General features: G+C 42.5%; 1 protein-coding gene, 1 long non-coding RNA gene and 1 pseudogene across 3 annotated transcripts; 2 read left to right on the forward strand and 1 right to left on the reverse strand.

The window, feature by feature from the left end:
• Nucleotides 1-3,352: 3,352 nt before the first annotated feature.
• Nucleotides 3,353-10,523, reverse strand: LOC111965677 (PDZ domain-containing protein 11-like; annotated as a pseudogene).
• On the forward strand, nt 10,503-20,502 carry LOC139027964 (uncharacterized). The gene is made up of 3 exons (XR_011480090.1): nt 10,503-10,748; nt 13,421-13,724; nt 20,404-20,502. It is a non-coding gene; the product is annotated as an uncharacterized lncRNA (long non-coding RNA).
• An 885-nt stretch (nt 20,503-21,387) lies between these two features.
• On the forward strand, nt 21,388-27,256 carry LOC111965676 (glycerophosphoinositol inositolphosphodiesterase GDPD2-like). 2 transcript variants are annotated; one of them, XM_023989879.3, is made up of 9 exons: nt 21,390-21,798; nt 22,154-22,299; nt 23,583-23,665; nt 23,822-23,981; nt 24,156-24,359; nt 24,465-24,613; nt 25,124-25,271; nt 25,526-25,608; nt 26,168-27,256. In XM_023989879.3, the coding sequence occupies exons 1-9, from the start codon at nt 21,726-21,728 to the stop codon at nt 26,238-26,240; spliced, it is 1,119 nt and encodes a 372-aa protein (XP_023845647.2). In that variant the 5' UTR covers nt 21,390-21,725; the 3' UTR covers nt 26,241-27,256. The 2 variants fall into 2 exon arrangements, with proteins under 2 accessions (XP_023845648.2, XP_023845647.2); XM_023989880.3 differs by lacking the exon at nt 25,526-25,608 and having other exon boundaries at nt 21,388-21,798.
• The last annotated feature ends 274 nt before the right edge of the window (nt 27,257-27,530 follow it).

The following is a 27,530-nucleotide window of genomic DNA, read 5'->3' on the forward strand; positions in this document are numbered from 1 at the left end:
GCACCCCTTATTACCAGCCTGTTCAACCTCTCCTTCATATCATCTGAGATCCCAAGGATTGGAGAAGCTGCCGCGGTCATCCCCTCTTCAAAGGGGGAGACACCCTGGACCCAAACTGTTACAGACCTATATCCATCCTGCCCTGCCTATCTAAGGTCTTCGAAAGCCAGTCAACAAACAGATCACTGACCATCTCGAATCCCACCGTACCTTCTCCACTGTGCAATCCGGTTTCCGAGCCGGTCACGGGTGCACCTCAGCCACGCTCAAGGTACTAAACGATATCATAACCGGCATCGATAAAAGACAGTACTGTGCAGCCGTCTTCATCGACCTGGCCAAGGCTTTCGACTCTGTCAATCACCATATTCTTATCGGCAGACTCAGTAGCCTCGGTTTTTCTAATGACTGCCTTGCCTGGTTTACCACTACTTTGCAGACAGAGTTCAGTGTGTCAAATCGGAGGGCATGTTGTCCGGTCCTCTGGCAGTCTCTATGGGGGTACCACAGGGTTCAATTCTCGGCCGACTCTTTTCTCTGTATATATCAATGATGTTGCGTCTTGCGCGGGCGATTCCCTGATCCACCTCTACGCAGACGACACCATTCTGTATACTCTGGCCCTTCCTTGGACACTGTGCTATCTAACCTCCAAACGAGCTTCAATGCCATCAACACTCCTTCCGTGGCCTCCAACTGCTCTTAAACGCTAGTAAACCAAATGCATGCTTTTCAACCGTTCGCTGCCTGCACCCGCACGCCGACTAGCATCACCACCCTGGACGGTTCCGACCTAGAATATGTGGACATCTATAAGTACCTAGGTGTCTGGCTAGACTGCAAACTCTCCTTCCAGACTCATATCAAACATCTCCAATCCAAAATCAAATCTAGAGTCGGCTTTGTATTTCGCAACAAAGCCTCCTTCACTCACGCCGCCAAACTTACCCTAGTAAAACTGACTATCCTACCGATCCTCGACTTCGGCGATGTCATTTACAAAATAGCTTCCAATACTCTACTCAGCAAACTGGATGCAGTTATCACAGTGCCATCCGTTTTGTTACTAAAGCACCTTATACGACCACCACTGCGACCTGTATGCCCTAATCGGCTGGCCCTCGCTACATGTTCGTCGTCAGACCCACTGGCTCCAGGTCATCTACAAGGCTATGCTAGGTAAAGTGCCGCCTTATCTCAGTTCACTGGTCACGATGGCTACACCCACCCGTAGCACGCGCTCCAGCAGGTGTATCTCACTGATCATCCCTAAAGGCAAACCTCATTTGACGCCTTTCCTTCCAGTTCTCTGCTGCCTGCGACTGGAACGAATTGCAAAAATCTCTGAAGTTGGAGACTTTTATCTCCCTCAACAACTTGCCAGTTGGTCAGCGCAGGCTCGCATTACATGTCCTGGTAATCAGTCTGGCCTTGTGGTAATCACTAATCACTGCGGCCTTGTGAATGTTGACCTGTTTAAAGGTCTTACTCACATCGGCTGCAGAGAGCGTGATCACACAGTCGTCCAGAATAGCTAGTGCTCTCATGCATGTTTCAGTGTTATTTGCCTCGAAGCCAGCATAGAAGTAGTTTAGCTCGTCTGGTAGGCTCGTGTCACTGGGCAGCTCGCGGCTGTGCTTCCCTTTGTTGTCTGTAATGGGTTGCAAGCCCTGCCACATCCGACGAGCGTCGGAGCCGATGTAGTACGATTCGATCTTAGTCCTGTATAGACACGTTGCCTGTTTGATGGTTCGTCAGCGGGCATAGCGGGATTTCTTATAAGCTTTCGGGGGTAGAGTCCCGCTCCTTGAAAGCAGCAGCTCTAGCCTTTAGCTCAGTGCGGATGTTGCCTGTAATCCATGGCTTCTGGTTGGGGTATGTACGTGCGATCACTGTGGGGATGACGTCATCGATGCACTTATTGATAATAACAATAACTGATGTGGCGTACTCCTCAATGCCATAGGAAGAATCTCGGAACATATTCCAGTCTGTGCTAGCAAGACAGTCCTGTAGCTTAGCATCTGCTTCATCTGACCACTTTTTTATTGACCGAATCACTGGTGATTCTTGCTTTKATTTTTTGCTTGTAAGCAGGAATCAGGAGGATAGAATTATGGTCAGATTTGCCAAATGGAGGGCGAGGGAGAGCTTTGTACGCGTCTCTGTGTGTGGAGTAAAGGTGGTCTAGAGTTATTTTCCCTCTGGTTGCACATTTAACATGCTGATAGAAATTTGGTAAAACAGATTTAAGTTTCCCTGCATTAAATTCCCCGGACACTAGGAGCAACGCCTCTTGATGGGCGTTTTCCTGTTTGCTTATGGCCGTATACAGCTCATTGAGTGCTGTCTTAGTGCCAGCCTCGGTATGTGGTGGTATGTAGACAGCTACGAACAATACAGTTGAAAACTCTCTAGGTAGATAGTGTGGTCTACAGCTTATCATGAGATACTCTACATCAGGCGAGAAAAACTCAAGACTTACTTAGATATCGTGCACCAGCTGTTGTTTACATATATGCATAGTCCGCCCCCCTTGTCTTACCAGATGCTGATGTTCTATCCTGCCGATACAGCGTATAACCAGCCAGCTGTATGTTGATAATAGTACTATATACATTGGTGAGTGTTCATACTGGGAGGAGTGAGAAAAACTCTCAGAGAAACTGGTCATTGTCCCAATTAGGAGCATAAATACTGGCTAATATAACCACCATGTTGAATAATTTGTCCTACACAATAACAAAACAGCCATTTTTGTACAATATAACTTTTGATTCTACAAACTGAACATCTCTATGAATCCAAATAGGAAAGCCACAGAATTTAGCATGAAACTTGAATTGTAATATCTACAAGAATCCTCTCCGTTTGTGTCTAGAATGATCCGTCATGCGTAGATGTGTTTCCTGGAGATGCACTATATCCACTGTTAATTTCTGTAAATGGGCAAATACCCTTTTTATTTTTACCGGGTGGTTCAAACCGTGCATGTTCCAACTTTAGTTTAGTTGCTGCACTGCCTAGCCTATTTGGCAATGCCATAGTTAAGAGTAAGGCTATGCAAAACCTTTGAAAATCTCTGCAAGGGGGACAGGGAGGTGGGGAGGGGGAAAAACAACAGAATATAAGATAAAAAGAAAAGTAACATCCATTCACATTGAGGGGAAGGAGAAGCTGCACTAACCCCTAGTACACACGTACACCCTGCACTAACCCCTAGTACACACTTTCACCCTGCACTAACCCCTAGTACACACTTACACCGCTTACCGATAACCGCTTACCTAGCGATTCTGAGCCTCACCAGAATGTGTGTACCCCAAATGTTTTGTTGTTGTTGATATTTAAACAGTGATTTACATTTACATTTTAGTCATTTAGCAGACGCTCTTATCCAGAGCGACTTACAGTAGAGTGCATACATTTTATTACATTTTTACATACTGAGACAAGGATATCCCTACCGGCCAAGAGCAGACGCTCTTATCCAGAGCGACTTACAGTAGAGTGCATACATTTTATTACATTTTTTTACATACAAAACCAGTGATTTTTACCAGTGATCAGTAACTTCCTTGCCATATAGCATAACATACAACCTTCAGATGTACATTTAAATGTAACTTATAGTATCTGAGCCCAAGACTAAATCTCTCAGAGTGGTTACCCTGGTTACTTTGGCGTTCTGTAACACTTCAAGTATGTTGATTAATTTAGGATAACCTCAAATGATTCAGTCAGCAGGCCATTAAAAGGATATAAAACTCAGTTTAAAATACCAACAGCGAACAGATGTTTGTACATAATGTAATGTGCCGCAATACACAATAGCCCCTTTCAAATCACACAAATCAACCCCCTCTTATTGCTAAAAGAACATGAATATGCAGGTCAATAATCATTCCTTTAACTTGTATGTCCTCTAGTGGATTTAGTTGGTATGACATGTACAGACGTACATTTTTATACCCTGGTGCATTATAAATATTCTTTGAATATCATTACACTGTTCTCATATATACATGCACACACAATAGGGGTAACCAGTTTAGCATTTAGTATTCACAATGTTCTGGTCAGAGGTGAGTGAAAGCAGATTGGTTAATAAAAAATAAAAAATAAATCACAAGGACTGCAAGCTTTAGTCCAGTACACTCATTCCCTTGATGGCATTTTCAGTGATGAGAACTTCCCTTAAGAATATGTCCCTACTCACTCAAGGGTTTTTCTTTATTTTTGCTATTTTCTACATTGTAGAATAATAGTGAAGACATCAAAACTATGAAATAACATATGGAATCAGGTAGTAACCAAAAAAGTGTTAAACAAATTAAAAAATATTTCCTATTTGAGATTCTTCAAATAGCCACCCTTTGCCTTGATGACAGCTTTGTACAGTCTTAGCATTCCCTCACACAACTTCACCTGGAATGCTTTTCCAACAGTCTTGAAGGAGTTCCCACATATGCTGAGTACCTGTTGGCTGCTTTTCCTTCACTCTGCGGTCCGACTCATCCCAAACAATCTCAATTTGGTTGAGGTCACGTGATTGTGGAGGCCAGGTCATCTGATGCAGCACTCCATCACTCTCCTTCTTGGTCAAATAGCCCTTACACAGCCTGGAGGTGTGATGGGTCATTGTCCTGTTGAAAAACAAATGATAGTCCTACTAAGCCCAAACCAGATGGGATGGCGTATCGCTGCAGAATGCTGTGGTAGACATGCTGGTTAAGTGTGCCTTGATTTCTAAATAAATCACAGACAGTGTCACCAGCAAAGGAGCCCCTCCTCCATGATTTATGGTGGGAAATACACATGCGGAGATCATCCATTCACCCACACTGCGTCTCAGAAAGACACAGCGGATGGAACCAAAAATCTCCAATTTGGACTCCAGACCAAAGGACAAATTTCTACCGGTCTAATGTCGTGCCCATGTTTCTTGGCCCAAGCAAGTCTCTTCTTCTTATTGGTGTCCTTTAGTAGTGGTTTCTTTGCAGCAATTCGACCCTGAAGGCCTGATTCACACAGTCTCCTCTGCAGTTGATGTTGAGATGTGTCTGTTACATTTATTTGGGCTGCAATTTCTGAGGCTGGTAACGCTAATGAACTTATCCTCTGCAGCAGCGGTAACTCTGGGTCTTCCATTCCTGTTGCGGTCTTCATGAGAGCCAGTTTCATCATAGCGCTTGATGGTTTTTGCGACTGCACTTGAAGAAACTTTCAATTGACTGATCTTCATGTCTTAAAGTAATGATGGACTGTCATTTCTCTTTGCTTATTTGAGCTGTTCTTGCCATAATATGGACATGGTCTTTTACCAAATAGGGCTATCTTCTGTTTCTCCCGGGTGGCGCAGTGGTCTAGGGCACTGCATCGCAGTGCTAGCTGCGCCACCAGAGTCTCTGGGTTCGCGCCCAGGCTGGGCTGGGTTCGCGCCCAGGCTCTGTCGCAGCCGGCCGCAACCGGGAGATCCGTGGGGCGACGCACAATTGGCATAGCGTCGTCCGGGTTAGGGAGGGTTTGGCCGGTAGGGATATCCTTGTCTCAGTATGTAAAAAAATAAAAAAGTTAATAAAATGTATGCACTCTACTGTAAGTCGCTCTGGATAAGAGCGTCTGCTAAATGACTAAAATGTAATGTAAAATGTACACCACCCCTACCTTGTCACAACACAACTGATTGTCTCAAACGCATTAAGACGGAAAGAAATTTCACAAATGTACTTTTAACAAGGCACACCTGTTAATTGAATGCATTCCAGGTGACTCCTCATGAAGCTGGTTGAGAGAATGCCAAGAGTGTGCAAAGATGTCATCAGCATCTTTGAAGAATCCCAAATATAAAATATATTTTGATTTGTTCAACACTTTTTTGGTAACTACATGATTCCATATGTGTTATTTCATAGTTTTGATGATTTTACTATTTATCTACAATGTAGAAATAGTACAAATAAAGAAAAAACGTGGAATGAGTAGGTGTGTCCAAACTTTTGACTGGTACTGTATATATAAACAAATATTATAATAATAATAAAACACCTGGTTTTCTGAGCAAGTGAAGTGAGTTCGGAAAAACTGAAAGTATCATTTTAGAATAGTTTTCACAAACACAAACTTTATATATCGACTCCAATCAAATAGTATTCGCAAAAATAACATGGTCACTGTGGCAGGTTTTATTTTGATTGCCGATTTCTGCATTTCTCAAAAGTCCCATCAGGTAGCCTGATTTCAGATGTGTCCATGTAAACAGGAATATTATGGAAATCGTTCTTCTTGCCAAGCATGTAAACGTTTTAAACAAACTATTATATTAACCTTACTATCCACAATAATCATATTATTGTGTGCATGTAACCATACTTTCTCTCACTCTCCCGTGGAACTTTTCTGTCACCTAGTGCACAGTCCTCTCCTTCTGTCTCTGGTAGTCTATGGGAAACAGGAAGTTACATAACAACCATTCAACAAAAACTTCACAGGTTGCAGAGGTATAAAGCATAAATGACACCGTATACAGTAGATACAATTTAGGCACTTTCTTAATATTACATGGCGGATCAGGTGAAAGCAACGCTTACTGTAGAGAAAGAAGCGCACCCTCATCAGAATCTCCCTGGCAGTCTTCAGAATCTCTACAGCCTGAGAGGAGAAGAAACTATTTCTATGAGAAATGTATTCCAAAAACAATTAACCTTTTTTTAAACACAAGTTAGTGTTGAGGTTCAAAATGAAGTAATGAGATTTATCAAAAGGTGTAGTGTTGTGTCTATAGTGTTGTATGGTCTACAGTACATCACTGACCCTCGAGTGCTCTATGTCCTGGAAGTCCACCTCATTGACAGACAGCACCTGATCTCCCTCCTGGAGCCCTGCCCTATGGGTGTCCTAATCTGGGACCACCTAGCAACATACACACAAAGAGATTAAGGAGAAGGGAGATTACTGACAAAATGAAAAAGCAAAAACATATATTTAAAAACAATGAAAGTGTCTGAGAAGTGTAGGCTAGCTAGATCAGCACTCATTGGGCAGTTGCACCAGTCTCAGCCTCAGCCTCTCTCTGTCACACACACCTTGGAGATGAAGATGCCCAGCTGGGAGGCCTTTCCCCCACGGATGTTGAAGCCTAGCTGTGCCCCTGGAGGTTTCTTCAACACAATGGTGCGTGGCAGGAACTGGGTCAGCTCATTGTTGTAGTCAGGATGGTGGATCCGCTACACCGACAGACAGGACACAGTGTGAACATCATCTAAGATCTGAGGTGGCAGTGAACTAGACTGGCTGTTGACAGTGTTATGACAAGGTATGGATGTCATCTCAGGCTCATACCTCCTGAGGGGCTATCCATGCTGGGGGACTCTCATAAGAAGGTAAAAAGACCACAGGGAGTTGGTAGTCATCATATGGGATCTTTTGGTCCATGTTTTCAAAACCTATTGGTCCAAAAAAGACATAGCCAATGATAATTTCTGCATGCTATAGTCTCCAAAACAAAATGTTACGTTTGTTAGGAGGCTGTGTGGAATAGGAGGGTTTAAATGAGGAACAATTACCGGTCAGGTGCGCTCCATGGTTTTTGCGTCCCTGATTAATTAACGAATCACAATTTTGGGGTGCACCTGGCATTTGTGGGGGGCTTCATTTGGATGGCCAAGAGGATTTTCAGGATTGGAGATGGGGACAGGAAGATTGGCGGAAAGTGAGAATGAGTGGGTTACAGTGGCGAAGAAAAAGGGAAACGAGAAGTTAAGCTATGTTGGAAAATAGGAAACCACTAGACTCGTTATTAGTCAGAGTGAGGGTTTTGGATCAATGCTACTTGGGAAATCCGTTTAACGTCTCCAGGAAAATCTGGAATGTGTTGGAGTCGGTGAAAGTCACAAGAAGTGGTCTCATTTAGAAATGTTTGTTCATTTGTGGTGCAGAAGAAGTGTGTTTATAGACAAAAAAAAGATATCTGAGTGGAATGTTTCCTGTATGTAAATAAAGGCAGAGGATATTACTGAAGATATTGATGGAGTGGTTGGTGCACGTTGACTGACCTGGAAAAAATAAGTTCACTTCATTCATGCTACTGTACTTTGAGGAAGAGTCTCTCTCTTCTCATATAAAGTTAGGATTCACGAAATACCCTGTAAGAGCTTTTGTGCACAAGCCCCTTCAGTTTCATGAATGTAAAAGATTTGGCCATGTGTCAAGTGTGTGCAGAAGGGAAGAGTATCGTATGCCAGATGAAGTGAAATGCTACAACTGTGGAAGTCAACATGCGCCTGAATTCCTGGGGTCCCCTGTTAGGGTGAAGGAGAATGAGGTGGCAAGGGTAAGGCGTGTCCAGCGTGTCTCCTATCTGGAGGCGGTAAGATTGGAAGGAACGATTGGCGGGGAAGAAACAATGGTAGTTCTCATCAACCGAGGGATAGTGAAATGCTACATGTTAAAAAGGTGGGCTTTGTATTATTTATTGCAATGGTCATAAACTGAACAGCACAAGCGGAGAGAAGAAGTCTAAGAAAATTGGAATCATTGTGAAATGCTGCTGAACGTTTATTGCGTCTTCGTGAACTCACAGCCGAGGCCGTGCAAAAAATCCTGTCGGTGAATGTTCCGCCATGACAGGCCTTTGATCCTGTGTAGGGATGTATTTTGAAGTGGAATGAGATTGAAGAAGTGGGATGGGTTTTCTTAGTTGACATGTTTAATTTTGTATGATGTCGTTTTTCCCCATTTCCAGCAATGTTTTTGTTGTTGTTTCTTATTCAATACACCGTCCAGCTGATGGCGGTAATACACCATTAACATTGGATGCCAACCGCCGTTGAACCCCATCGAAGAAGAAGAATAATATAAAGAAGATGATTTCCAGAGATTTGATTCTGGGCAGCAGAGATTACAGACGCACGGAAGACAATTTAGCTGAATACACAATATGCTAATATTCACAGGAGGTTTGCCTTAACAATGCAATTTCTCAAGCAATAAGTGGGTCACTAAATGTATTGAATAGGGACTCGAATCAAATTCAATTCCAATAACGTTACGAGCTCAGCCATTATTAGTAGCAGCATTTTTCATGATAGCAACAGCAACCTGTTCTAACATTTGTTGTTAGCTAGCTACAGTAGCCGGTGATGACAAAATACTGCAAGTGTAGTAAATCAACTACAGATTACATTAAATGTTACAATGAATCCAAAACCTAAACAGTTATTTTATTGTCATGGCCTCTAGCTAGCTACAAATAGCAACAACAAAGATCTTACCAGGCTAAAAAGACAATTTCCCTTTCAAACAAACGCCCTGCTGGCGCATTATAATCATCGATGCAATGGATGCGCATGTGCACTTACAGAGAGCCCCGCTATAATATATAGACTCCATAATAAGAGTATGAAAGTAGTTTACATAGAACACAATGAAATAAATACAAGCATATGATATGTTTCATATTTATTTCGAACGTGGTCAAGTGCTCAGTTAAGATGCCGAGATTCAGTGTATGTGTCCATAACATCTGCTCCAGAAGATATCAGCCTATGTTGCTATTGCACTTCAAGGTGTAGCCTAGCAGAGGACTGTAGTGGTCTGATGTGAGAATTAATCGTAATATCTCTGTAATTACATGTATTATGCCCCTATGGGATTCAACAAGTTCATATAGGGATGTTCCCCAGTAGCCAGATATTTAAAATACACCAATTAGGCAAAACTCAAAATATAAACTGAACAGATATAGATTAAATGCAATAGCCCTATCATCTCTGTATACCTCCTGTGAAAAACCCAGGTGTCTTTTTCCTTTGTAGCCTACATGTTCATCTTGGCCAATAGTAGATTAGCAAGTTATTTGTGAGACAATTTCCAACAGAAATAGAGCATGACATGCATTCTGTCGCGCTTTAAGTGTGGTTAGGTAATGTTGCTGAAAGGGAATTAAGTCTCAGTAACAACTTCCACATGACACGTTTTAAATCGTGCTCAGTTCCCTTAAGCTTAATTGAACTGTTTTCGGAGCAGTAGTATTGACCTATAGTTCTGTATGAAATAGTGCAGACATCGCATACAGAAGCCCTAACGGTGTTCTAACACTATTAAAGGGATATTACAAATTACAGAATGACATATTGGTTTCCTTACCCTTTAAGCAGTCTATGTACAATGTATGACAGCACTCCATGCTTTGTTAGCATGTGGAAACCGTGCCAGGGAAACCTAACCAAAGCATGGATTGTTGTCTCACCTTGTCCATGGACTGCTTACAGGGTAAGGAAACAAAAAAATCCTGTCGAAGTGTCGTTTTGTAATTTGGGTGAACTATCCCTATATAGGACTATCCATATATGAACTGTCCATTTATTTAGTCTATTGATGAGTTAGGCAATGTGAAAAACGTTTCTGCCTCTACCCCTAGACATGTACATTCTAATTTACCAATAGTTTTAAAAATGCGCTCAAAGCATTTATCTGCAATTGTAGGCTACGTACGTTCAGGCGACTTGCCTCCCTCCGCATACCCCTCCCCGTAATACTTTAGAAACTTGCACCCATTCATTATCATTCATTTACATTCCGGGCACGGATTTCCACAAAGAACGGGAGTGGATGACAGAACAACAGACACAGAAAAGAGGTAACGAAATATAGTGGACTGGACTAGAAAAAGTTGATGAACAGAATATCACCGGCTGTTACAGTGTTGCAACACTACAAGAGAGACGCACACATTATATTATCTCAAGGTATGATGCACCTCACTCCTTTTACTAGCSTATTGTATTTTAATGCCTTGTCAAATTAACTCAAATTGATTAATATATCTACATATTTCAACTAAATTGATTGACTGGGTTAAACACTGAGTTTGAAAAGAGATAGTTATTCATGCTCAATGGTKAATTGTTTTTAAACTTTGGTCAAATGAGGAGAACATGTGAAATGTCCTGTAATTGTAGATACAATACTTTATGTGGTTCTGATGCAGACAGACCACATTCTAAATAACAAAATTCACTCAGTACAGGGTTTACCACAGAAAGGGTTCAATATTAGGCTTTCTGTCACTCACTTTTGTATGACATTGTATTACCTTTTTATGTCAACATGAGTGAGTTAACTAAATATTTTTAACTTCAAATCCAGGACAGTTAAGCCACATTGAGGGATGCAATGGAAATGGACTTAAATGTGGTAACAGGACATTGTTACAATAAATTGTGAGACATTTCATTCTATTTCCTGATTTTAAAGTTAAGTTCTCAAAGGTGGAACAATCAGGTTTAGATCAAACTCGTCCCAATATGTCTCAACTTTCTCACCACCATAGTTTGAGAAAGTCATTATTGCTTAATGTGATGACAACTCTCAAAACATAACATCTTTTGTCATGCCCAGGATCTTATGGATCATTACAACATTATAAATGTTGAAGTGAAAAAGGGCATTCATGACTCCATTTCAAAGTTCTATTTAGAAAGGTAGGTGATAAACATGTTGGAATCTTGGCTCAATTGTTTTTTGCTTCACCTTATCTGTTCTGATCAGTAACCCTTCCTTATTACCGTGTTGAATACCTGACTACCTGTGCCTACCCTCGCCTACCTAGCAAACATTGATATGCTATGTAKATTTTTTGCCAAGTCCCAGTGCTTGATGTGTGCCAAGTTGTGAATCATGCAGTCTCACACTCGCAACACTGCTGAGTTTGTCTTGGCCTTGACATTACTATTGTTAAGAGTAAATGCCACAGTATACAATTGTTTCAGAAACAGAGATGTTTCTTCTAACAAATATGTATTGTTTTTTAGGCCCATGCTTATCGGAACACTCTCCCTTTTGATTGTCAGACGTTTTTTATTCCATGTGTTTATTTATTCGTCTTGTAATGGGGACATTTAAGACCACTAAAGTTTGTATTTAGTTCAGAGGGATCAACACAATGCTTAGCATTTGGGGATTTTCTGTAATACACATCATTTCAAGTGATCTGTTTGTGGCATTCAGTGTTGATGGTCACTAGACTTGATACTGAATGTTATGGATGGTTCCTCAAAATCTGTTGATAGTGATTGACGCCAGACTGTATGTACAAGGACTGAGAACACACTGATTATTCACTGTTGTATTGTATTATGACATACTGTGGAGACTGTATGATTCTGTAGCAGCTGACAAAGTCTCTTTTTCAAGGGAGCCCTGGCCAAGAAGTGGTAGGTTTAAAGGAGGTTTCCACCAAGCATCCTGAAATTCACTTCTGTGCCTACATTCTTAGTCTGTAGATTTGTAGGCATAGACAACTTACATTACAATGGCAAATGATCTGGTTTCCTGCTCAGATTTCTCTTGACCCTCACTTCTTTCCCGTTGTRGACCTGCTCAGACATGTTCCTGTGATCATATGGTTCTCCTCAATCCAACCTGATTTTTAGAGAAGGGCTTTCCCTCAGCACAAAATACCTTCACACTATTTCATACTGGCCCCTATCTATACGTGTTGACTTTTCTTTCTTTCTCTTAAATACTTATTTTGAATTATGGACTTGTCGACCAAATACCTATTCAAACAAAATGTGTCAGGTCTGAAGTTTGCTTAACACACCTCAGCCCTTGACCAACAGTATACATTTGATTATCTGATACATATTAATGGCGAAAATCCCCAAACAAATATAATAACTGACCAAGTACATTTGGCTTGTTTTTACAATCGGCTAATAGTTATTCATTTTCAAGGAAAGCTCAACGAGTGTTCTAACTTGATGAATTAACAGCTCGTGCTTTAAAAAAGACTTGTCAGACTTTCCCGAAATGGATCAATAGACGGTCTAATGTCYATTTGGTTTACAATGTGGTACAACTCTTTTAAACTTTGAATGTGTTTTTTTATTTTGTTTTTGTTATGTGGGCACTGGGCACCGTGCCGTAATTCAATATCATCACCCCAGTGAAGAGAATAAGGGGGTAGCAGGTTTACATGTATCTGCCCCAGCCTGTTCACTGAATATTCTTCCCTCACCTCCCTCATCCATCTTTTAGCTCTCTTTGTAGAGTAATATTTCAATAATGTGAAGGCTTAATATCTTGGTTTCATAAAAACAGGTCACCAGTCCCCCGAGCTAATCACCCGGTTGAAGTCTGTACATCTCTGCACTGCAACCCCCTGCTGACGATGAGCCCCCTCCTCCTTCRTCCTCTCCCTCCCTACTCCCACGGAACTGAGTGTCTTATGGTGGGATCTCACTCTCAGGCCTCTCCGTGGTACTCTCACAGAACCCCACAGGGTTGGCCATTGTCAGCAGCTCCCCAACTTAGAATTTCTATTCAGGAAGTTATTGAACGGGGATGGCCCTAATACTCACAGATATTCCCTGTTTTTCCCCTCAGTCTTTTTTCTCTCTCCTCCTACACTGTGTAGGTTTAGAGTGGTGAGTCAGCCCACTGCGGAGCGGAGCCCCTCTCCTCACATACAGAGCTGCCAGACAAGGTGTTCTCCAGGAGTGTTGTCCCCCCCACCACTCTATCCAGCCCCTCAAGGCTGAGAGGATCAAATAACTACACAACAGGACCGACAGGATCCACACTCCTCTGGACAGGATATCCTTTTAGTTGATAGTAATTGAGGAGAGGAGGTGATGATGTCTGAGGACAGCTGTGGCCGAATATGCTGCAGGGTAATGTATAGCTGCAACTGGAGGCACCCCAGTGAGAGGAAACGAAAAGTGAGTACTGTTGTGGACCCAGATTTAGATTTTTGCGTAGAATATAGCTATAGAACATACATTAAGATGATTAACAGTTTTGGTACTAACTTCTCATACATTACCATCATTATCCTCAACGTTGGTTTATATACTGTAATTCCATGTAGTTGTTTTAGTGACTTCTCCCAGGTGAGTCAGGCCTACATGTAAATGTTAAAATGGCTTTGGTATGTGTTGTAATGTCAATCATCGTCATCATCATCATCTATGTCATCATCTATGTCATCATCTACGTCATCACCATCCAGCAGCAACAGTCACTATCATTCCATTGGACAGCATTCAGTGGATGCATGAGGATGTTTCCCCTTTATAAACTCACCGTGGGTGTATAATAGGAAGCCTCTATTCCTAGGCATGTGAGATGTGGATGGATGTTATTGGAGAGGCATCCGTTCATTCAGACCTGTTGTGTAAATAAGAGCAGGATAATTGGGAGGAGGGAGATTGTGGTGCATATTAGAGCATGTGAATATGTGCCAGGACTAATTGCTGAACTGAACTCACAGGAACTCACAGGTAAAAGGTGATCTGGGACAGGACTACAAAGGGGACAAACCATTAGTGTCCAAGGGGAGGGGGGTTTCTGTTCGGACACAATTGAGGTTGGTTGAATGGTGGATGCCAGTGTGTTTGATGACTGTATTGATTCCCCCTAAGTGTGGTGGCATGGAACAGCAGGTGAAACCAAACATGAGGAGGCGTTGGAGTGACTCAAACATCCCAGAGGGAGCTGAGCCCCTTAGAAATATCACATGTACAGTCTACATAAACACACACTCACGCAATCACAAACACAAAAACACACTTTTTGGGTCGACCAGCCACACAAGAAAACTCAATGAATATGTACTTCTAAACCATAGCTAGGGGTTATATATATAGTGGATTCGGAAAGAATTCAGACCCCTTGACTTTGTCCATATTTTGTTACGTTACAGCCTTATTCTAAAATTGATTAAATCGTTTTTTTCCCATCATCAACCTACACACAATACCCCAAAATGACAAAGCAAAAACAGGTTTTTAGAAAGTTTTGCAAATGTATTAAAAATTAAAAACTGAAATATCACATTTACATAAGTATTCAGACCCTTTATTTAGTACTTTGTTGAACCACCTTTGGCAGCGATTACAGCCTTGAGTCTTCTTGGGTATGACTCTACAAGCTTGGCACACCTGTTTTTGGGGAGTTTCTCCCATTCTTCTCTGCAGATCCTCTCAAGCTCTGTCAGGTTGGATGGTGAGCGTTGCTGCACAGCTATCTTCAGGTCTCTCCAGAGATGTTTGATCGGGTTCAAGTCCAGGCTATGGCTGGGCCACTCAAGGACATTCAGAGACTTGTCCTTAATCCTCTCCTGCGCTGTCTCGGCTGTGTGCTTAGGGTCYTTGTCCTGTTGGAAGGTGAACCTTTGCCCCAGTCTGACGTCCTAAGCCCTCTGGGGAACGTCGAGTCTCATAGCAAGGGTCTGAATACTTACGTAAATCAGGTATTTCAGATAATTTCATTTTTAACACATTACATTTGCATCCGGAAAGTATTCAGACCCCTTCCCTTTTCCACATTTTGTTAAATTACAGCCTTGTTCTAAAATTGATTAAATAAAAACATTTCCTTATCAATCTACACACAATACCCCATAATGACAAAGCAAAAATAGGTTTTTAGATTTTTTTTGCAAATGTATTAAAAATAAAAAACAGATATARCTTATTTACTTACGTATTCAGACCCCTTGCTAAGAGACTCCAAATTGAGCTCAGGTGCATCCTGTTTCCATTGATCATCCTTGAGGTGTTTCTACAACTTGATTGTAGTTCACAGCGGTTGATGAAATCCGAGCAAGGGTAACATTCCAGAGAGACATCAGAGACTGTAACGTTCTTTGCTTCACGGAAACATGGCTCATTCGAGAGACGCTAACGGAGTCGGTGCAGCCAGCTGGTTTCTTCACGCATCGCGCCGACAGAAACAAACATCTTTCTCGTAAGAAGAGGGGCGGGGGTGTATGCCTTATGATTAACGAGACGTGGTGTGATCATAACAACATACAGGAACTCAAGTCATTCTGTTCACCTGATTTAGAATTCCTCACAATCAAATGTCGACCGCATTATCTACCAAGGGAATTCTCTTCGATTATAATCACAGCCGTATATATTACCCCCCCAAGCAGACACATCGATGGCCCTGAACGAACTTTATCTGACTCTTTGTAAACTGGAAACCACACACCCTGAGGCTGCATTCATCGTAGCTGGGGATTTTAACAAGGCTAATCTYAAAACAAAACTCCCTAAATTCTATCAGCATATCGATTGTGCTACCAGGGCTGGTAAAACCTTGTATCATTGTTATACCAACTTCCGCGACGCATATAAGGCCCTCCCCCACCCTCCTTTCGGAAAAGCTGACCACCACTCCATTATGTTGCTTCCAGCCTACAAACAGAAACTAAAACAGCAAGCTCCCGCGCTCAGGTCTGTTCAACGCTGGTCCGACCAATCTGATTCCACTCTTCAAGGCTGCTTCGATCACGTGGATTGGGATATGTTCCGCATTGCGTCCAACAACAACATTGACGAATACGCTGTTTCGGTGAGCGAGTTCATTAGGAAGTGCATTGACGATGTCGTACCCACAGCAACGATTAAAACATTCCCAAACCAGAAACCGTGGATTGATGGCAGCATTCGCGTGAAACTGAAAGCGGAACCACTGCTTTTAACCAGGGCAAGGTGACCGGAAACATGACCGAATACAAACAGTGTAGCTATTCCRTCCGCAAGGCAATCAAACAAGCTAAGTGCCAGTATAGAGACAAAGTAGAGTCGCAATTCAACAGCTCAGACACAAGAGGTATGTGGCAGGGTCTACAGTCAATCACGGATTACAAAAAGAAAACCAGCCCCGTCGCGGACCAGGATGTCTTGCTCCCAGACAGACTAAATAACTTTTTTGCTCGCTTTGAGGACAATACAGTGCCACTGACACGGCCCGCTACCAAAACTTGCGGGCTCTCCTTCACTGCAGCCGAGGTGAGTAAAACATTTAAACGTGTTAACCCTCGCAAGGCTGCAGGCCCAGACGGCATTCCCAGCCGRGTCCTCAGAGCATGCACAGACCAGCTGGCTGGTGTGTTTAAAGACATATTCAATCAATCCTTATCCCAGTCTGCTGTTCCCAAGAAAGCTAAGGTAACTGAGCTAAACGACTACCACCCCGCAGCACTCACTTCCGTCATCATGAAGTGCTTTGAGAGACTAGTCAAGGACCATATCACCTCCACCCTACCTGACACCCTAGACCCACTCCAATTTGCTTACCGACCCAATAGGTCCACAGACAACGCAATCGCAACCACACTGCACACTGCCCTAACCCATCTGGACAAGAGGAATACTTATGTGAGAATGCTGTTCATCGACTACAGCTCAGCATTTAACACCATAGTACCCTCCAAACTCGTCATCAAGCTCGAGACCCTGGGTCTCGACCCCGCCCTGTGCAACTGGGTACTGGACTTCCTGACGGGCCGCCCCCAGGTGGTGAGGGTAGATAAAAACATCTCCACCCCGCTGATCCTCAACACTGGGGTCCCACAAGGGTGCGTTCTGAGCCCTCTCCTGTACTCCCTGTTCACCCACGACTGCGTGGCCATGCACGCCTCCAACTCAATCATCAAGTTTGCGGARGACACTACAGTGGTAGGCTTGATTACCAACAARGACGAGARYGCCWACAGGGAGGAGGTGAGGGCCCTCGGAGTGTGGTGTCAGGAAAATAACCTCACACTCAACGTCAACAAAACAAAGGAGATYATTGTGGACTTCAGGAAACAGCAGAGGGAGCACCCCCCTATCCACATCGWCGGGWCAGTAGTGGAGAAGGTGGAAAGTTTTAAGTTCCTCGGTGTACACATCACGGACAAACTGAATTGGTCCACCCACACAGACAGCGTTGTGAAGAAGGCGCAGCAGCGCCTCTTCAACCTCAGGAGGCTGAAGAAATTCGGCTTGTCACCAAAAGCACTCACAAACTTCTACAGATGCACAATCGAGAGCATCCTGTCGGGCTGTATCACCGCCTGGTACGGCAACTGCTCCGCCCACAACCGTAAGGCTCTCCAGAGGGTAGTGAGGTCTGCACAACGCATCACCGGGGGCAAACTACCTGCCCTCCAGGACACCTACACCACCCGATGTCACAGGAAGGCCATAAAGATCATCAAGGACAACAACCACCCGAGCCACTGCCTGTTCACCCCGCTATCATCCAGAAGGCGAGGTCAGTACAGGTGCATCAAAGCAGGGACCGAGAGACTGAAAAACAGCTTCTATCTCAAGGCCATCAGACTGTTAAACAGCCACCACTAACATTTAGTGGCCGCTGCCAACATACTGACTCAACTCCAGCCACTTTAATAATGGGAATTGATGGAAATTATGTAAAAATGTATCACTAGCCACTTTAAACAATGCCACTTAATTTAATGTTTACATACCCTACATTACTCATCTCATATGTATATGTATATACTGTACTCTATATCATCTACTGCATCTTGCCATCTTTATGTAATACATGTATCACTAGCCACTTTAAACTATGCCACTTTATGTTTATATACCCTACATTACTCATCTCATATGTATATACTGTACTCTATACCATCTACTGCATCTTGTCTATGCCGTTCTGTACCATCACTCATTCATATATCTTTATGTACATATTCTTTATCCCTTTACACTTGTGTGTATAAGGTAGTAGTTGTGGAATTGTTAGGTTAGATTACTTGTTGGTTATTACTGCATTGTCGGAACTAGAAGCACAAGCATTTCGCTACACTCGCATTAACATCTGCTAACCATGTGTATGTGACAAATAAAATTTGATTTGATTTGATTTGTGGTAAACTCAATTGATTGGACATGATTTGGCAGGGCACACACCTGTCTATATAAGGTCCCACAGTTGACAGTGCATGTCAGAGCAAATGAGGTCGAAGGAATTGCCATGAGGTAATAGGAATTGTCCTTAGAGCTCTGAGACAGGATTGTGTAGAGAAACAGATCAGGGGAAGGGTAACAAAAAAATTCTGCAGCATTGAACGTCCCCAAGAACACAGTGGCCTCCATCATTCTTAAATGGAAGAAGTTTAGAACCACCAAGAACCCGATGGCCACTCTGACAGAGCTCCAAAGTTCCTCTGTGGAGATGGGAGTACCTTCCAAAAGGACAACCATCTGTGCAGCACTCCACCAATCAGCCATTTATGGTAGAGTGGCCAGACGGAAGCCACTCCTCAGTAAAAGGCAGATGATAGCCCACTTGGAGTTTCCCAAAAGCCACCTAAAGGACTCTCAGACCATGAGAAACAAGATTCTCTGGCTGATGAAACCAAGATTGAACTCTTTGGCCTGAATGCCAAGCGTCATGTCTGGTGGAAACCTGGCACCATCCCTACGGTGAAGCATGGTGGTGGCAGCATTATGCTGTGGGGATGTTTTTCAGCGGCAGGGACTGGGAGACTAGTCAGGATTGAGCGAAAGATGAACTGAGCAAAGTACAGAGAGATCCTTGATGAAAACCTTCTCCAGAGAGCTCAGGACCTCAGACTGGGGCGAAGGTTCATCTTCCAGCAGGACAACAACCCTAAGCACACAGACAACGTAGGAGTTGCTTTGGGACAAATCTCTGAATGTCCTGTGGCCCAGCCAGAGCCCGGTCTTGAACCCAATCGAAAATCTCTGGACAGACCTGAAAGTAGCTTTACAGTGACGCTCCCCATCCAACCTGACKCAGCTTGAGAGGACCAGCAGAGAAGAATGGGTCAGGGTGTGATGTGGGTGGGCATTCTATGTTTGTATGTCTAGGTTTTGTATTTCTATGTTTTGGCCTTGTATGGTTCCCAATCAGAGGCAGCTGTCTATCGTTGTCTCTGATTGAGAACCATACTTAGGTAGCCTGTTTTCCCACTGGTAGTTGTGGGTGTTTGTATCACCTGTCAGAACTGTTTTGGTTATTKTTTTTGTTATTTTGTATTTAGTGTTCAGTTTCGAATAAATAATATGAARACGTATCACGCTGCACCTTGGTCCTCACCTTCTTCTTCTGAATGCCGTTACACTACCCAAGAAGATTTTAGGATGTAATCGCTGCCAAAGGTGCTTCAACAAAGTACTGAATAAAGGGTCTGAGTACTTATGTAAATGTYATATTTCCATTTATTTTATTTTATAGAAATGTGCAAAGATTTCAAAAATCCTGTTTTTGCTCTGTCATTATGGGGTATTGTGTGTAGATTGACAGGAAAAAACGATTTAAACGATTTTAGAATAAGGCTGTAACGTAACAAAATGTGGAAAAAGTTAATGGGTCTGAATACTTTCCGAATGCACTGTGTATGATTATTTTCACCTGTTCCCCGGAGATAAATCTAATTAATTGGATTAAATTCTGCGTACAGTTTCTGACTGTCGAAACAACCTGTACACACACTTTTAATTGTATCCTGGAAGGTAAGTGTTTTCCTGACAAACAAGTTTAGTAATCAATGAGTTCTTCCAATGTGAGGAAAAATTTGAACAGGTTTAGAGTTCCAGCAGTAATGATGAACTCTCCTTGCTATAGTGTTCCTGCTGCTGGTTGTCGGTCCTTACCGCTGTGTCCCTGCTCACTCTCTTCTGGATGTACGTCTGTCTGATGGCTTTCAATGACCGTGAGGATGTCAACTGGTGAGCTTGGTCATACAGCTTCGGACACACACACACACACACACACACACACACACACACACACACACACACACACACACACACACACACAACACCAACACCAACCACACAGTTCACAGACCCTGTGATCTTCTACCCTCTTTTGTCCCTACCAGGAAGGCCTTTTTCCATTCTTAAACTGTGGGTGAACTGGTTCATGGTGCTGATCGTTATCGCTGCCGTACTGACCATCTACTGCATCCTGTTACTGGTGAGGGAGACAATTCATATACCTATCAATGTATTTATGTAGTTGACATTAGCTGTGTTGTAATGACTGTTTAATTGCAGGTCTTTGCGCTGGTCCAACTTGCCTTGAAAGAGCCTTTGGACTTACACTGTCTACACAAGGTATTAGGAATATTATGTGTTCCTGGAATGTTTCCCTGCATGTGTTACACGAAGTATCCAGCTATAATTGCAGGTGCATAACATGAATGATAATTGCATAGATGATTAACAATATAACTAACCTAGGTATGATCTGTATTGATTGCATTGTATTGTCTTGTGGTGCTCTGCACAGTTGTTCCTGTTTTTGGTGTGGTCTTCATCGCCTGGGCACCACTGGAATAAGCCTACAGTGGAAAAAAGAGTGGCACACTGTTCTCTGTCACTACAGGTATAGTAAGGCTAAAGTATTGCAGCATGGAACCGTCTATTAGGTGTGTGTGTGTGTGTGTGTGTGTGTGTGTGTGGTGTGTGTGTGTGTGTGTGTGTGTGTGTGGGTGTGTGTGTGTGTGTGTGTGGTGTGTGTGTGTGGTGTGTGTTGTGTGTGTGTGTGGTGTGTGTGTGTGTGTGTGTGTGTGTGTGTGGTGGTGTGTGTGGTGTGTGTGTGTGCGCGCGCGCGCGTTGGTGAGAATGTTAGAGCTATAGTGAGATGTGAAGCAGGTTTTGGGGCGGCAGGTAGCCTAGTGGTTAGAGCTTTGGGCCAGTAACCGAAAGGTTGCTCGATCAAATCTCCGAGCTGACAAGGTAAAAATCGATCGTTCTGCCCCAGAACAAGGCAGTTAACCCACTGTTCCTGGGCTGTCAGTGTAAATAAGACTTTGTTCTTTACTGACTTGCCTAGTTAAATAAAGGTTAAATATATATATATTTTTAAGAATAAATGCGTTTGGGGTCAGAGCTTTGGTATGTAACATTGATCTCCCTCAGGCCACGGCTCCATTCCTACAGATGGGAGGGGTTGGAGCCCTGACCTTGGTAAGCTGCCTGGTGTTCCAGTGTTTCCAAAGGACCCGCAGAATAGGTCAGTGCTGATACTGAACTCCTCCAATAGAAATACACAAACACTCACCATGACATCAATAATATGAGACATCCAGTAGCCTACACACCCATATACAGGTATTTTAGTTCAATAGAATTGAGTTCTGTGAAAACTGGGCTGCACAACCCTAATTGCGAATGTAAGTCGCTCTGGATAAGAACGTCTGCTAAATGACTAAAGCGTAAATGTAATGTAAAATGAATGATTGTACCAGCTGTATGAACTAATTCAGTTGACTAAATGCAGCATKTTCTTTCTTTGCCTTTTTCTATTCACAACAATAGTTCAAGTATGACTGTTTCATTTGTTAACCTGTGTCTGTTTGTGTCCCCAGCCTCTAAGATCCTCATCATGGTAGTGTTTGCTGGCGTGTCGGTGGCAATCTTCCTCAGCCCCCTCCTCATCCAATCCCCTTGTCTGGTGGAGGAGAAACAGCTGCCCCCTAAACCTGCCCTCATTGGTCATCGCGGAGCACCAATGGTGAGGAAGTGCATCCTGCTCAGTCTATTTCTCATACCCTACATTAGTTTTATATTGCCTCAATATTAAAGGTCTAAGCTGGAAAACACAAAATACCGAAAGTTGATTGACTACCTTACTCATACAGTGGATAAGGCTTTATTACARAGCTACAAGACCATCATCCAAAAATGGCTTATGTGTTACCATTTTACTGTTGTCATAAATTCCATAATCATCCCTTATGATTCAGTAGGCTAACGGATAAATCATCAAATAGTGTAGATACAGTATAACCAAATTACTTTAGGATTAGTGTTTACATTGCACTGAGCACATATCCCTATTTCCATCACTTGCCAGTGAATCAGAGGGCTTGAACTCAACGTTCCCTCTAACCTCCATCCGACTGCCGCGCAGAAGAAATGTGAGCCTGRACAAAGAAGCACGAGATTGAACTTCGCTCAACTTTATACAGTTTTCCCCTTTAGTCAACACTATCAACTTTTCGCTCTACTGTGGGAATTGTGATCGAATCAACCCAACATTAGCCACTTTCAATGTAACATATTCAATGATACCGAAACACAACGAACTATTCACTATTTAGTATGCAAAACTAACTGCAAGATATTTTCTTGTACAAAGAGTGCATTGGAGTAGGATTCTATTTCAGTAGACATTGTATTTTGAGACAGTCTTGAATAAGCTAAGTAGCCAATAGGCAGAGTGTAGCATAATTTGTCCGATTCTCTGTAATGATGGTATGAAGGACAAGTGGATAAACAGTTTGATGTCAAGCCTGCATGTTTTTTTCTCAAAAGTCTCATGGAATGTATAGGCATTGCACACCACACATTGGTTGCTACTGTAGACTGAATGATAGAACAGCTATTTCCATGTTCAAATATTATGGGATGCATTTGTCTTCATCATTTTTTATGGTAGACTGCTCTGGTAGGCCGACATTATGATCAAATAGCCACAGTAGCCTACTTGGCCACTGTTAAAACTGTAAGTTAAAGTGGGTACAGCCTCAGTGTTCACCGTAAAGCGCGCCGGAAGTTGCACAGAATTTGACAAAGTTCAAGTTTGCGGTTCAGCAGGCCTGAAATTTGCTCAGTGCTGAATTCTTTTTGAGGCAACATTCCTCTATGAGGGCCCCACATGGCATGTTGCTCTGCCCCCATTACATTGCTCCACTCTTCTCTACTATCGCCACAATAGGCCCACTCAGCTTAGCTGTGTCATCTGTATTTAGCACAGGAGTGTTTCTCACACATCTGTCCTCTCTCTGTGTTCAGCTAACCCCAGAGAACACCCTGATGTCGTTCAGAAGGAGTGTGGGGTGCGAKGTGATCGCTTTTGAGACGGACGTGCAGCTCAGGTACCCGGGGGACTAAGGCTGCTTCATCTATACATAGACGTTGCAGAGTTGTGTGCACTGCTGTTTTAAATTGTTTTCAGTTTAATAATAATAACACGTGGGATTTATATAGCGCTTTTCAAAGACGCAGTTTATTGACGTTTCTTCCTTCCCCAGTAAGGACAGAGTTCCTTACCTGATGCACGACCACGGAAGCCATTTCCTGAGGAGGACTACAGATGTTCTACATAAGTTCCCTGGGAAAGACTTCAACCACAGCACAAACCTCACCTGGGAGGAGCTACAGGAATTAAACGCTGGTGATTGGTTCCTGAAGGTAAGGGTGATATCCAATTTCACAAGCATCCCTTGTATATTGTAGTTGGAAATCATTTCAGAAGGTTTACTTGAAAATTCCTTATATACTGTAGATCCTTTACATTTTGATGACAATTTGAACTCTACCAACTCGTTGACATAATGACATCCATACTATGGATGTCTTCCTCAGACGGATCCGTTCTGCTCAGTCTCCCAGCTGTCAGAGCAGGAGAAGAAGACAGCTGGGAACCAGAGTGTTCCCTCCCTTCTGCAGTTGCTGGACCTAGCCAAGACTCATAACACCTCTGTCATCTTTGACCTAAAAAATGACGACAACAATGACACTATCGACACTGTGAACACCATCCTCAAATCTGGCATCCCCCAAGACCTGGTGAGTAGAATGTCTATCAGTATCACCGCTTTATCATTCCTGTCCTGTGTAGTTAAAGTCTTATTYCAGTTGTATGACAGTGTTTTTTGTRGTTTCTCTCTCTAGATCCTCTGGCTTCCCCCCAAACACAGGGGGGATGTGAGGGAGGTCGCACCAGGGTTCATACAGGTCTACAACGATGTGTCTGATATGGACCTTGACAGAGGAGACCATCTGAATGTCAAATACAGTGCGTTGAGTGCCACAGAGATTGGGTGAGTAGCCTACCTCAAAGCGCCCACACTTTTCTCAGAGCTGTAGCCAAATAAACCTTAATTCCAGAACCACATTCTACTCTTCCTGTGCTGACTGACTGCTGCAGGGCAAACAATAGTGTCACAATGAAAAGTGTTGGTGTGCTGAGACAAAGAACTGGCATTGTTGTAGATGGAGACACACGCTGCTTCAGGGAAGAAWGAGACTCATATCATGTTTTCACCCAGGTGTGTTTTTTAATGGCTGAGAGCCCAGTAGTGAAACGTTCTCATGGGATGATAGTTTCTGTTGGTTTAGGGAAACGAACAGCTCCAAAGATGATGGGAAAGTGTTGTCTGAACAAACATGATGTGTGCTTTAATAGTATGACATGTTATGATTGATCACTTCTGTCTGTAGTCTTTGAGAAGTGTCATGTTTGCTGAAGTAGCTCTGTATGAGCTGAGCTCTTTCAACTAATCTTTGAATTACCAACTAAATTTGTGTTTTTGTGTGTTTCCGTGTGCCAGGGAGCTTCGGAGCAGGAATGTGTCAGTGAACCTGTGGGTGGTGAATGAACCATGGCTCTTCTCTCTGCTGTGGTGCTCGGGGGCCAACTCTGTGACCACCAARGCCTGCTCCCTCCTACAGGACATGACCCAGCCTGACTGGACAATGGTGAGGGACTCACATCAAACCTCTCTTTTTCACTCTTCCATAGACACTCCCTCTTCAAAAGTCAACCCGATCACCCCACCCTGACATTGTAATTCTCACAAAGTCAATGTTGTGTTTGAACATTAGCTAGCATATATTATGATATCCATGTGTAGCATTGAACTTGACATTTTCTTGTTCAATGCTGTGTTTTTAATCTTGTGCGCGATCTATGGGTCATATGAATGTACCTACTAGGTGTGTATGTGTTTTAGAGACCTGATAGATACAGAATGATATGGATCACAGTGGACCTGGTGTCATTGCTCATAATGGTCACACTGTTCATTTTACAGAGGTGAGTAGAACACTACCATTGTTTGTAAAAGACAATGGAAACAGTGTTTGTAATTTGATTACTTGATTTGTTTCACTTTACAATGTTTACAGTAATTATGTACGGTACTAACTACTAAGATAATTGCTATCTATGTATCCTGTATTATGAATCTTTAAGATTGCTATTGTTAACTTTGATATGGGACTGATATATTATGTCACGCTCTCTTACCGTAATACATGTCATTCTTGTCTTGATGGTTTGAATAATTTAATCTGTAGTGTAGTGGTTGCATTAATGACATGCAAAGATAACAACTGCTGTATTTGTCCTTACGGTCACATAAACTAGGATGTACAAGGGCATCATATAAAGATAATCTTTTAAATGTGTTATTTAACCTTTATTTAACTAGGCAAGTCAGTTAAGAACAAATTCTTATTTACAATGACGGCCAACCCCGGCCGAACCCTAACCGACTACGCTGGGCCAATTGTGCACCGCCTTATGGTATACAGATGATGATGATACAGATGACGAAGTGGAATAATTATTTTGTGTGTGATTATCTCTGCAGGGAAAGAGAAGCAAAGAAAGGATTTTCCAGCTGGAATCAGAGAGAACTGTCCCTCTTCTTACCCTCTGAATAGTTTGAATTAAGCCTGAAGAAACAGAACAGCCTGGATCCAGACGACCCCCCCCCCCCCCATTAATAATATACTGTCTGAATGGTTAAGCCTTGAATCAGGGAGGAATTCAGCCCATTTAAATTACAGTATTTAAAAAATGGTGGATCACATGCATAGAGTACATTTTACTTGCCTGACGACTCAAACTGGGGCGGCAGGTAGTCTAGTGGTTAGAGCGTTGGGCCAGTAAGCGAAAGGTTGCTAGACCGAATCTCCGAGCTGACAAGGTAAAAATCTGTCATTCTGCCCCTGAACAAGGCAGTTAACACACTGTTCCTAGGCTGTCATTGTAAATAAGAATTTGTTCTTAACTGACTTGCCTAGTTAAATAAAGGTAAAAAAAAAAAAACTGAATTACTCCGCTGCTCTGTTGTTCGCTACATACTTCCGTCTGAGACTGACATTATTTGAGGTGATGTCATAATGAGAGGTGTTGTACAAAACAAAGTAATCAGCAATTGGATCATCTCTAACCAATCAGTAGCAAAGCCAATGATTGATTTTCAAACCTCAGCTTTACCCACGTGTGTTCTGGCTCTGGCCCAGGCCCAACCCATCATATTCAGGGAACGATTAGAATGTTTTTGCCATTATAGAAATTGTCATGGAGTTACTCGGATCCAGACTCATTGCAAAGAAGAAACTAACATCCATGGGCATGGCGTACCGTTTGGCCAGATGCAAGGAGTTTGGGTAGCCAGGCAAACATTTTACATTCGTCATGAGAATTTATGAACAAAGTTGTAAAGAGTATATTCTTACAGAAAATATATTTGTGTAACACTTTATTTGTAAAAATAAATAAATAACATAACTGGTTCACTCTACACATCAAGTTTAACCTTATTTGGAAACTATTGGTGTTGCTGATAAATGTCAGCACTATTTACAGTGCACTTAAGGTTACATTCTGAAGGAGAGATTTTCCAATCCAGATTTGACGTGTATGTGTTAATGAAATAAACGTGTTATGATGAGTTATGTGTCTGTGTGAATTCACTGCATAAAAAAATATGCAGTAACACCTTGGAATGTGTTCAATCGCTACAGGTAGGGCTCCTTGGTAATATGAAAGCATCTTCTACAACCACTAGATGGCAGGTGTAACCACATTTTTGTGAGACGGTCAAATTCGAAGTGTCAAACTATTGAATATTTTTTGTTGGCTATATGAAAAATATCTAAAGGGAATTGTTTTTCGACAATATTGTAGCGATATTTTTCCACGATGATGATGGTGATAATTATGAT

This window comes from Salvelinus sp. IW2-2015, linkage group LG6.2 (genome assembly GCF_002910315.2).
Source record: "Salvelinus sp. IW2-2015 linkage group LG6.2, ASM291031v2, whole genome shotgun sequence".
NCBI lineage: Eukaryota > Metazoa > Chordata > Actinopteri > Salmoniformes > Salmonidae > Salvelinus > Salvelinus sp. IW2-2015.